General features: G+C 44.8%; 1 protein-coding gene across 2 annotated transcripts in view; it reads right to left on the bottom strand.

Moving 5' to 3' along the window:
* LOC139255984 (angiopoietin-1-like) overlaps nucleotides 1–12,658 on the bottom strand; it is a 340,138-nt gene that overhangs the window by 94,644 nt on the left and 232,836 nt on the right. For both annotated transcript variants that reach the window (XM_070874122.1, XM_070874093.1), the window contains exons 2-4: nucleotides 11,882–12,037; nucleotides 8,988–9,109; nucleotides 259–491 (exon numbers count right to left, since the gene is read on the bottom strand). In XM_070874122.1, coding sequence (XP_070730223.1) covers nucleotides 259–491; nucleotides 8,988–9,109; nucleotides 11,882–12,037 — 511 coding nt within the window. The remainder of the gene's footprint in view (nucleotides 1–258; nucleotides 492–8,987; nucleotides 9,110–11,881; nucleotides 12,038–12,658) is intronic.

Below are 12,658 nucleotides of genomic sequence, written 5' to 3'. Positions count from 1 at the left end.
TCCTTTCCCTGATAGGGATCACCTCATGGTTCTGGTATCATCCTCGTTTTCATCTAATTTCCATCTGACTGAAGTCAATGGGTTGAAAATAGGGCAAGTTCTATAATGGACAAGACAGGGGCATGGTTCCATTCTGCCAGATTGGTTGAAAGTTCCTCCCCAAGGATCTCTCCAGACTCAGCTCTTCACCTGATTTTTTTTCCTTTACGGAACCACTTGGTTTATTAATAATGATTATTATTTAGACCCATCACTCACCTCCTTCTTGCGAGACCAGCTTCAGGAGATCATGAACTGTCTCCGTCAGCTCCCGCTGTTGCTTCTGCAGGCTGGTGTTGTTGACAGTGGCTCGGTTCAGCCGTGTCTCCAGCTCATCGATAACCCGGCTCTGACGAAGCACCAAGTCCTGGAGGCTGGTTTTCTCTTGCCTCAGCGTCTCGATCTCATCCTTATGCCGGCCTTCCATTTCCAGAAGTTTCTGCTCCAGAAAGCTGAGAGGGTGGAGGATGGAGGTTTGGGGGGGGGAGGGGGCGGTGGGGAGTGGGGGGGGGGAAACCACAGTAAATCTCTGGGTTCAATGTAGCATGTACAGCACAGAAACAGGCCATTATGCAGTCAACAAGCAAAACTAAACAAGGTAAACAGAAAGTAAGAACTTGTATTTATAAAGCGCCTTTCACGACCTCAAGAGGCCCCAAAGCGCTTTGCAGACAATGAAGTACCTTTGAAGTGTAGTCACTGTTGTAATGTAGGAAACGCAGCAGCCAATTTGCGCACAGAAAGATCCCACAAACAGCAATTAGATAAATGACCAAATAATCTGCGTTAGTGATATTGGTTGAGGGATGAATATTGACCCCAGGACACCAGGGATAAGTCCCCTACACTTCTTTCAAATAATGCCTGGGATCTTTTACGTTCACCTGAGATGGCAGACAGGACTTCCGTTTAACCTCTCATCAGAAAACCGGCGCCTCCGACAGTGCAACACTGATAACATTGATTGAATATGAAGCTTTATGCATGGGTGAAGACTCAATTTACTATTACTCAATAAATGTACAATTTACTCAATGTACTTAATATTGGGCACGGAGATTAGTTTGTACAATTTACTGGCAGGGGATGGAAACAGGCAATTTCACTCAGGGCCCCATGCAAACATGTTTTGTTTAAGTGCAATATATTGTGATTTGATTTACATTATTAATGCAGTGTGCAAATATTCTGCAGGCCTATTTCTTCATTCATTTCACTCCACCATTGTGTTTTATTAGATGGAAGGTGAATGGATATTGAGTGATGCAAGAATAAGACACATTAACCTCACCACCCCAATGTTTAAATTTGCACTTTCATTACACGACGTATGTTGGGAGAGCCAACATATCGCAAATTTGACCCATGTGAGTTTAGAATTGGTCCAGGGCAGTGCTAGAGGGCAAAAATGCTGTTAATTCCCAATTCCCTGAATTACCAATTTGAGCAACGTCAAATGGAAGCTGCAGCACCTCCTCTTACCAGGAGGGAAAACCTGTAAGGAGAGGCTGAAAGACTTGCAATGAGGGGTCTGCACTGGTAGTTTATTGAAAGCCTGTAATTTTTTCTATTCATTCCGGGATGTGGGTGTCGATGGCAAGGCCAACATTTATTGCCCATCCCTAATGAGGAGGTGGTGGTGAGCCGTCTTCTTGAACCGTTGCAGTCCGTGTCGTGAAGGTGGAGGGAGTGAATGTTTAAGGTGGGGGATGGGGTGCCAATCAAGCGGGCTGCTTTATCCTGGATGGTGTCGAGCTTTTTGAGTGTTGTTGGAGCTGCACTCATCCAGGTAAGTGAAGAGTATTCCATCACACTCCTGATTTGTGCCTTGTAGATGGTGGAAAGGCTTTGGGGAGTCAGGAGGTGAGACACTCGCTGCAGAATACCCAGCCTCTGACCTGCCATTGTAGCCATAGTATTTATGTGGCTGGTCCAGTTAAGTTTCTGGTGGATGGTGACCCCCAGGATATTGATGGTGGGAGATTTGGTGATGCTAATGCTGTTGAATGTCAAGGGGTAGTGGTTGGATTCTCGCTTGTTGGAGATGGTCATTACCTGGCACTTTTATGGCACAAATGTTACTTGCCACTTATCAGCCCAGGCCTGAATGTTGCTGCATGGACTGCTTCATTACCTGAAGAGTTGCGAATAGAACTGAACACTGTGCAATCATCAGCAAACATCCCCACTTCTGACCTTATGATGAAGGGAAGGTCATTGATGAAGCAACTGAAGATGGTTGGGCCGAGGACACTGCCCTGAGGATCTCCTGGGGCTGGGATGATTGACCTCCAACAAACACAACCATTTCCCTTTGAGCTAGTTAATGAGGGGCATGCACTGCTAGTTGATTGAAAGCCTATAATGAGGGCCAGAAGAGCCAGGACAGCCTGAAGAAACATAGAAACATAGAAAATAGGTGCAGGAGTAGGCCATTCGGTCCTTCGAGCCTGCACCACCATTCAATATGATCATGGCTGATCATGCAACTTCAGTACCCCACTCCTGCCTTCTCTCCATATCCCCTGATCTCTTTAGTCGTAAGGACAACATCTAACTCCATTTTGAATATATCCAACGAACTGGACTCAACAACTTTCTGTGGTAGAGAATTCCGTAGGTTCACAATTCTCTGGGTGAAAAAGTTTCTCCTCATCTCGGTCCTAGATGGCTTACCCCTTATCCTTAGACTGTGACCCCTGGTTCTGGACTTCCCCAACATCAGGAACATTCTTCCTGCATCTAACCTGTCCAATCCCGTCAGAATTTTTTACGTTTCTATGAGATCCCCTCTCATTCTTCTAAATTCCAGTGAATATAAGCCTAGTCGATCCAGTCTTTCTTCATATGTCAGTCCTGCCATCCCGGGAATCAGTCTGGTGAACCTTCGCTGCACTCCCTCAATAGCAAGTATGTCCTTCCTCAGATTAGGAGACCAAAACTGTACACAATATTCAAGGTGTGGTCTCACCAAGGCCCTGTACAACTGCAATAAGACTGCTCCTATACTCAAACCTCTTGCTATGAAGGCCAACATGCCATTTGCTTTCTTTACTGCTTGCTGTACCTGCATGCCTATTTTGAATGACTGATGTACCATGACACCCAGGTCTCGTTGCACCTCCCCTTTTATTAATCTGTCACCATTCAGATAATAATCTGCCTTCCTGTTTTTTCCACCAAAGTGGATAACCTCACATTTATCCACATTATACTGCATCTGCCATGTATTTGCCCATTCACCTAACCTGTCCAAGTCATCCTGCAGTCTCTTAGCATCCTCCTCACAGCTCACACTGCCACCCAGATTAGTGTCATCTGTAAACTTGGAGATATTACAAACAATTCTTCGTCTGAATCATTAATATATATTGTAAATAGCTGGGGTCCCAGTACTGAACCTTGCAGTACCCCACTAGTCACTGCCTGCCATTCTGAAAAGGACCCGTTTATTCCCACTCTTTGCTTTCTGTCTGCCAACCAGTTCTCTATCCATGTCAATACATTACCCCCAGTACCATGTTCCTTAATTTTGCACACTAATCTCTTGTGTGGGACCTTGTCAAAAGCCTTTTGAAAGTCCAAATACACCACATCCACTGGTTTTCCCTTATCCACTCTACTAGATACATCCTCAAAAAATTATGGAAGATTTGTCAAGCATGATTTCCCTTTCATAAATCCATGCTGACTTGCACTGATTCTGTCATTGCTTTCCAAATGTGCTGCTATTACATCTTTAATAATTGATTCCAGTATTTTCCCCACTACCGATGTCAGGCTAACCGGTCTATAATTCCCTGTTTCTCTCTCCCTCCTTTTTTAAAAAGTGAGGTTACATTAGCTACCCTCCAATCCATAGGAACTGATCCAGAGTCTATAGAATGTTGGAAAATGACCACCAGTGCATCTACTATTTCTAGGGCCACTTCCTTAATACTCTGGGATGCAGACTATCAGGCCCTGGGGATTTATCGGCCTTCAGTCCCATCAATTTCCCTAACACCATTTCCTGACTAATAAGGATTTCCCTCAGATCCCTCAGTTCCTCCTTCTCGCTATACCCTTGGTCCCCTAGTATTTTCGGGAGGTTATTCCTGTCTTCTTTAGTGAAGACAGAATCAAACTATTTGTTCAATTGGTCTGCCATTTCCTTGTTCCCCATTATGAATTCACCTGATTCTGACTGCAAGGGACCTACATTAGCCTTCACTAATCTTTTTCTCTTCACATATCTGTAGAAGCTTTTGCAGTCAGTTTTTATGTTCCCTGCAAGCTTCCTCTCATACTCTATTTTCCCCCTCCTAATTAAAACCTTATTCCTCCTCTGCTGAATTCTAAATGTCTCCCAGTCCTCAGGTTTGCTGCTTTTTCTGGCCAGTTCCTCCTTCTTGCTGAAGAGAAGAAGCTGAAGAGTTTTAAAAACAAAAATAACCCGTAAAATTAAATTGAAGAAAATAATTCACAATGGCATTGTAATGCTTCAAAAATATGTTTTTAATCTGTTCTAGGCCTTTCTGCAAAACTATTTAGTCAACATTTCAATTGTCAGCTTTTGAGGGAAAAGAAATTCTATTAAAGGACTATAATTTTCACATATATAAACATCCAAAAAGCAACATGTTTACTTTATCTGTAAACAAACAGTGACAGGCATCACACCGAAACACTACATTTTTTGTATGTGACATCAACACAATGTATATTGGCAATTAGCATCTCTGGCTCTTGCCCCTCATCAAACAAAATGGAAAAAAAAAATTGTCAAATACTTTCTCGCCAATGCACCTTGCCTTCAACCACCATCACTAAAACAGATTATTTGGGCATTATCACATTGCTGTTTCTGAGAGCTTGCTGTGCGCAAATTGGCTGCCGCATTTCCTACAATACAATAGCGGCTGCACTTCAAAAAGTACTTCAGTGGCTGTAAAGTGCTTTGGGACATCCTGAGGTGATGAAAAGCGCTATATAAATGCAAATTCTTTCTTTCTTTAAATGTATGGAAACGATTAAATGCTCAGTGATTTTAGGCATTTATCATTTGGAATAAAGCAAACTAAAGATGAAATAGAAAAGCACCAGTGCTACATCGAATATCGCAGCAACACTGCCTCTTAAAGTTGGTATCAATCCAGAGTTTATCAATGACTTTGGTAAGCATAGCTTTCATCTGTCAAAATAATGCCCAAACTTGCTTCAGTGATCTTCGATATGAACCAACTTTAATTGAGAAATATCATATTTCATTTTTTTGAAAACTAAGGGGTAATTTTTCAAATACTGGGAATTTTCAGGAGGTAATTTTTCATGGGCATGTTTCTCCTCTGTAAAACTCTAGAATGCGACATAACTCTGCTTCCCCCTCCCCAACCATTCACCATGACAGGAACACTGGACCATAGGAGCTTTACATCTGGTCAACTAGCACACCTTGGACTTGGAAATCCGCTCCGACCTGCTCCCTCTCCCACTCCCTCCCTCACCACTCGCCGTAACTACAAAACAGAGTTCCCACCGCACTTATGGTGAGGTTACGGTACTTGGGCTGGTGCAGTTCCCAGGAAATTTCCCAGCCCAAGTACTGAAGACAGAGGTAACCAGAAGACGTTCATAGAAACATAGAAACATAGAAAATTGGTGCAGGAGTAGGCCATTCGACCCTTCTAGCCTGCACCGCCATTCAATGAGTTCATGGCTGAACATTCAACTTCAGTACCCCATTCCTGCTTTCTCGCCATACCCCTTGATCCCCCTAGTAGTAAGGACCTCATCTAACTCCTTTTTGAATATATTTAGTGAATTGGCCTCAACAACTTTCTGTGGTAGAGAATTCCACAGGTTCACCACTCTCTGGGTGAAGAAGTTCCTCCGCATCTCGGTCCTAAATGGCTTACCCCTTATCCTTAGACTGTGACCTCTGGTTCTGGACTTCCCCAACATTGGGAACATTCTTCCTGCATCTAACCTGTCTAACCCCGTCAGAATTTTAAACGTTTCTATGAGGTCCCCTCTCATTCTTCTGAACTCCAGTGAATACAAGCCCAGTTGATCCAGTCTTTCTTGATAGGTCAGTCCCGCCATCCCGGGAATCAGTCTGGTGAACCTTCGCTGCACTCCCTCAATAGCAAGAATGTCCTTCCTCAAGTTAGGAGACCAAAACTGTACACAATACTCCAGGTGTGGCCTCATAGAGCGAGGAGAAATATTTTAGCACCGCTGCCAGATATTCTTCTGTTGTTACCTTTGCAAAGTGCTCATTAGCTTAAAGTACAGATTGATTAATGGTGTCAAGCGATGCGTGAGTTATGTATGTGGGTTCTAGAAATATAAACTGCCTCAAGTCCCAGCCAAGGTTTTCCCTTCAAACTGTTCAGTTCAAATTTATTTTTCTTTTACTTTCAAATGGTAGAATTTGTAGAATGGAAGAAAATGAGATACCATGCCAAAGAAACAAACTACATAGAATGTACAGCACAGAAACAGATAATTCGACCCAACTTGTCCATGCCGCTGTTTATGCTCCTCCCACCTTACTTCATCTCACCCCATCAGCATATCCTTCTATTCCTTTCACCCTCATGTGTTTGTCTAGGTTCCTCTTAAATGTGCCAACAAAGGTGCTTAACAGTCCAATGGGGCTGTTCCGCAAGTGATAGACATGTTTTTTTTTTAAACTGCATTTCTACCCAATAAAATAATTTTACCGTGTCTGTTTAGCAATCAGGTTAGTTAGGATGAACTAAGTGACCTTTCAATCCAATGCTGGTTCGCTCATGCCCATTTCTCCCTAATGACTGGTCCAAAATCCACTTGTCCTCCCTTACTTAGGATCACTACCCCCAGTACGACAAAGTTTGGAAAAAAGCACAACATGATTCATTTTAACCAATTTTCATTATATTTTTCAACGCTAGAAAATGATCAGAGATTGGCGGGTAACCAAAGGTCACAGATTTAAAGTGATTGGTAAAAGAACCAGAGGTGAGATGAGGAAAAACAAATTTACGCAGCGTTGTTGTGATCTGGAACGCACTGCCTGAAAGGGTGGAGGAAGCAGATTCAGTAGTAACTTTCAAAAGGGAATTGGGTAAATTCATTTTTTTTAATTTATTCGTTCCAGGATGTGGGCATCGCTGTCAATGCTGGCATTTATTGCCCTTGAGAAGGTGATAATGAGCACCTTATTGAATCGCTGTAGTCCTTGTGGTGAAGGTGCTGACTTTGTTGCAGCAGTTTGGTACAACTGAGTGGTTTGCTCATCCATTTTGAAGAGTCAACCACATTTCTGTGGGTCTGGAGTCACATATAGGCCAGACCGGGTAAGGATGGCAGGTTTCCTTCCCGCAAGAACATTAGTGAACCAGTTAGGTTTTGTACAACAATCCGTTAGTTTCATGGTTACCATTACTGATACTAGCATTTTTAATTCCAAACGTATTTAATTATTTATTTAAATTTCTCTCAGCTGCTGTGGTAGGATTTGAACTCACATCTCCAGATTATTAGTCCGGGCCTCTGGATTACTCGTCCAGTAACATAACCACTATGCTACCGTACCCCTAATACCTAAAGGGGGAAAATATTTGCAGGGCTAAGGGGAAAGAGCAGAGCTGTGGGATTAATTGGATAGCTCTTTCAAAGAGCCGGCACAGGCACGGTGGCCCACATGGCCTCCTTCTGCACTGTGTAGTTCGATGATTCTATGATTGTACTAAAAATATAACCACTGGCCGATTGTAACTGGGGAGTGTGGAATTGGGGGTGTGCGGAGGACTGAACCATTTTCCCGAAACAGAACTCTCAGCTGATGCTGGTGGGAATGACGTCACACCTGGCTCATGCTCAATATTGTCTCAGGTTCTTTATTACATTCTGATCATTCTCACACATGAGTAATATTCACTGTAGCCTTCAATGTCTCAGCTTTTCTGATGTCCTGTACACAAGAAACTTGTACTCTAGTCATACCATTCATTTTCTCCATTGACTTATTATCCACCGACTATATTTCTTATCGTGGCGCAGTGAATAGCGTTCTCGTCTCTGAGTCAGAAGGTCGTGGGTTTGATTCCCACTCCAGAGATCTAAGCATATAATCTAGGCTGACACACCCAGTGTAGTACTGAGGGAGTGCTGCCCTTTCAGATGAGATGTTAAACCGAGGCCCTGTCTGCTCTCTCAGGTGAACGTAAAAGATCCCATGGCACTATTCCGAAGAGGAGCAGGGGAGTTATCCCCGGTGTCTCGGCCAATATCCCTCAACCAAAAACAGATTATCTGGTCATTTATCACATTGCTGTTTGCTGGGACCTTGCTGTGTGCAAATTGGCTTCCACGTTTCCTACATTACAACATAATTACACTACAAAAGTAGGTCTTTGGCTGTAAAGCTCTCTGGGATGTCCTGATGTTGTGAAAGGCGCTGTACAAATGCAAGTCTTTTTTTTCCTTTCTTTTTTCTCATCTGCTGGATAGTTAATGAGGTTATATTTGCTATACTCCAGTGCCAACCTTGTGCTTTCACAGCTATTCCACAATGAGTCTTAAACATGTGGGCATACCTATTTTACATTAAGGAAAGATTACTATGGCTGTTCTACCTGGTACACCTATAATTACATCAATTAGCTAGCTGATCTGTACAATCACAACTAAACAAAGTCCACGAAAGAAATCAGAGATTTATGCACAGGAAATGACCACCCCCCCAAGATCTCGGGGGTGAAATTCGTCCTGAGCAGATAGCAAATCAGCAGCCCGTCCGGTTTTCAGGAGCTATCACCCACCTTGGGCTAAAGCTCAGGGTGAATTGCAACACCCCCCACCCCCCCGCGTGCAATAACCACCTCCCCCACCCCACCCCTCCCCGCTTGAAGCCCTGTCGCTACTTTTGAGCCAGCCGGTGTCGTTTCATTAGTATAATGCAATCGATGGGGTGAGCCTACCTGTTCTTATCATGCAGTCTGTATATCTCATTGGTCTGAAGAAGCAGCTGTTTCTCCAGCTTGTTTGTAAACAAGGAGTTTTCCAAAAGCTGGATTTCGAGCCTGGAGGTTTGATTCAAGACCTAAACATACATTTTTTAATCATTATTCCCTTGAAATATATTGTCTTTCCTCAGTAAACATCACAAAATGGGAAAGTAATTTACAGAAACAGATTAAAGTAATTATTAATCAAGCACAACCATAAAGAACACAGCCAGATTCCAAGCGCTTTTCCCTCTCATGGACCTGTAAAGCAATGTTTGTTGGTAAGTAAGCTACCCAGTATAGTTCACATCGTGTGGACCAGGAAGGCAACAGATTCGATTCCCGATCTAATATTGAGAGAGCTGAACATAGGAGCAGGAGTCGGCCATTCAGCACCTCGAGCCTGCTCCGCCATTCGATGAGATCATGGCTGGTTTGTATCCTAGCTCCATCCCCTTGCCTTGGCTCCATAATCCCCTGATTTCCTTACCCAACAAAAATCTCAACCAGACGTGATGCTGTGGTTAATCTCAGTGCCCCTGGGTTCGGGGTCCTACTCATGGCTGTTGTCCAGTGACCCCTATTGGAAAGGGAATCTGTGTCAGCATTGGGCAAGGACAGACTCAAGCTGGGTTGTATCTCTCCCGTGGTCAGTGGAGGAACGGCCTCTCACTGCTCACATTCTAGGCTCACACATGAAGAATGCCCGCCTGAATGAGGACACCCCGGGTGATTGCACAGTCACTCTGGAATGGTAAAGCTGCATCGGAAAGTTTCAAACCGTAAAAGTTGTAGAATTCTGACAAAAACTTGGGATTCTATATTGATACAAATGTTGAAGAAATATTCAAAATATTCTGTGGAGCATGGTGTACATGTGTACACATGCGTGTGGGTGTGGGTGTGATGTGTGTGTATGTGTGTGCGTGTCTGCATGTATGTGGGTTGTGTGTGCATGTGTGTGGGGGGAGTGTGTGCTGTGTGTGTGGGGTGTGAGTGTGCGGTGTGTGTGTGTGTGGTGTGTATGCATGAGTGTGTGGGGTGTGCATGTGGGATGTGTATGCATGTGTGTTTGGGGTGTGTATGAGGGATGTGTGTGTGATGTGTGTGCGTGTGTGTGGGGTGTGTCTGTGTGTGTATGAGGTGTGGGTGTGATATGTGTGTGCGTATGTACATATATGTGTGGTGTATGCGTTTGTGCGCGTGTGTCTGTGGTGTGTGTCTTTGTGTGTGTGGTGTGCATATGCAGGAGTGCGTATGTGCGTGTGCGATGTATGTGGGTGTGGTGTGGGCGTAATGCGTGTGTGGGTGTGGGTGTACTGCATGTGTGGGTGTGCTCATGTATTTGGTGGGGTATGCGTGTGATGTGTAGGGAGGTATGTGCGTGTGGTGTGTGTGCTTGTACGTGTGTGTGTGGGGGGGGTGTGCATGTGGGGTGTGCGTGCTTGTGTGTGTGGGGAGGGTTGTGTGTGTGTGCATGTGTGGTGTATGCATTTGTGCATGTATGAGTGTTGCGGGTGCATATGCATGTGAGTTGTGTGTGGTGTGTGTAGGTGTGTAGGGTGTGTGTACGTGTGTAGGATGTGTGTAGTGTGTGTACGTGTGTAGGATATGTGTGGTATGTGTACGTGTTTAGGGTGTGTGTGCGCGCGTGTGTAGGGTGTGTGTGGTGTGTGTAGTATGGGTGTGTATGGGGTGTGGGTGTGAGTGTGTGTCGGGTGTGTGTGGTGTGTGTGGTATGGGTGTGTATGGGGTGTGGGTGTGAGTGTGCGTGTGTGCGGGGTGTGGGTGTGAGTGTGTGTAGGGTGTGTGTAGTGTGGGTGTGTATGGGGTGTGGGTGTGAGTGTGCGTGTGTGCGGGGTGTGGGTGTGAGTGTGTGTCGGGTGTGTGTGGTGTGTGTGGTATGGGTATGTATGGGGTGTGGGTGTGAGTGTGCGTGTGTGCGGGGTGTGGGTGTGAGTGTGTGTAGGGTGTGTGTGGTGTGTGTGGTGTGTGTGGTGTGGGTGTGTATGGGGTGTGGGTGTGAGTGTGCGTGTGTGCGGGGTGTGGGTGTGAGTGTGTGTCGGGTGTGTGTGGTGTGTGTGGTATGGGTGTGTATGGGGTGTGGGTGTGAGTGTGCGTGTGTGCGGGGTGTGGGTGTGAGTGTGTGTAGGGTGTGTGCGTGTGTGGGGTGTGTGTGTTCAATAGTTTACTGTCTTTCCCTCATCCCAATGCACTTTTTGAGCCAGTTAGATCATCTTAAAATTCATTAAAAATAAAACATGGGGTAAATTTTAACCTAACTCTGGGGAATCCAGAACCAGGGGGGCACAATGTCAAAATTGGAATGTTTAGATTGCTGGGACAACTCAATGCTCTTCACCTTCAACAATCAACTCCCCCCCCACCTCTGGCCAAAGAGAGAACTTAAAAAGAAGTTACTAAAAGTGATGAGTAACAGGCGCTAACACAAAGACTGCAAAACTCATCCCATCTTTTCAGAATAGGACCTCAGAATCGCCGCGATCTTAAACTATTTATTGACATTTCCTTCAGCTTTGTTTCCGTGCCAAGGGGCGGTTCACTTTTGCAAACCAATTTAAACAAAATTCTTACAGCATGCTGTAACCAGATAAAGATACCAGAGACATATTTACAAGAATCAATCAGTCTTGTGCGATCCCTGCCAGCGAATGTTTTTGAAAGGCTCTTATTTAACTTGGAAAGAGGAGTTTGAGGCTATGTGATTTCAGGCCAGTTTAAGCATGAAACCGTCCGTTGTGTCACTGGCAGAAGACGATTGACCAACCCCCCTCTCATCGCCCCCCCTCCCACACCCGTCCCTCCACCCCCCACACACACACACCCCACCCCCATGGGGGACAAACCTGCGTTTCAACATCTGTGAGTCTGCGTGTTTGTTCGGCTGACTGACTCAACAGACTGGTGCCGATCTCCAGCATGGTAGCCGTGTGGTTCTGAACGGCATTCTGCTGCATCTGAACCATCTCCATCTTCATGTTCTCCTGAATGTAGTTTTCCAACTGCAATAAAGTCATTTGAAAACCATTAAAAATCCAAACCCTTGATCTGGACGAGCCAGGAGTGACCTACTTCCTGAAATAAATCCAGTGCCATTATTGGGCAAAGCATCAAACCGCAGCTACTCGCATTTCTATAGTGCCTTTTCACCACCTCGGGATGCCCCAAAGCACAATGTTTTCACTGTTGCAATGTAGGAAACCTTGCAGCTAATTTGCACACAGCAAGGTCCCACAAACAATGCAATAATGACTCGATAATCTGTTTTTTAGTGATAGGGGTTGAGAGATAAATATTAGCCAGGACACCGGGGAGAACAGCCCTGCTCTTTGAATTAGTGCCATGCAATCTTTTACTCCCTCAGTACTGCACTGCAAGTGTCAGCTAGATTTCATGCTCCAGTCTCTGGAGTGGGATTTGAACCCACAAACTCCTGAATCAGAAGCAAGGATGCTACCCACTGTGCCACAGAATGCTTATAGACAAGATAAGAGTAAAGTCCTCTCACTACAGAATGGGCAGCGTCACTGATTTAAAAATGGTAGCTTGCCCTGGTAGACATCCAACATTTTGCTCAAAAGTACTTCATTGGTTGTGAAATGCTTAGGGACGTCCTGAGGTCC

Source organism: Pristiophorus japonicus, chromosome 1, assembly GCF_044704955.1.
Source record: "Pristiophorus japonicus isolate sPriJap1 chromosome 1, sPriJap1.hap1, whole genome shotgun sequence".
NCBI lineage: Eukaryota > Metazoa > Chordata > Chondrichthyes > Pristiophoridae > Pristiophorus > Pristiophorus japonicus.
The sequence above is the reverse complement of the archived record's forward strand: the minus strand, read 5'-3'. Positions and strand labels throughout refer to the sequence as shown.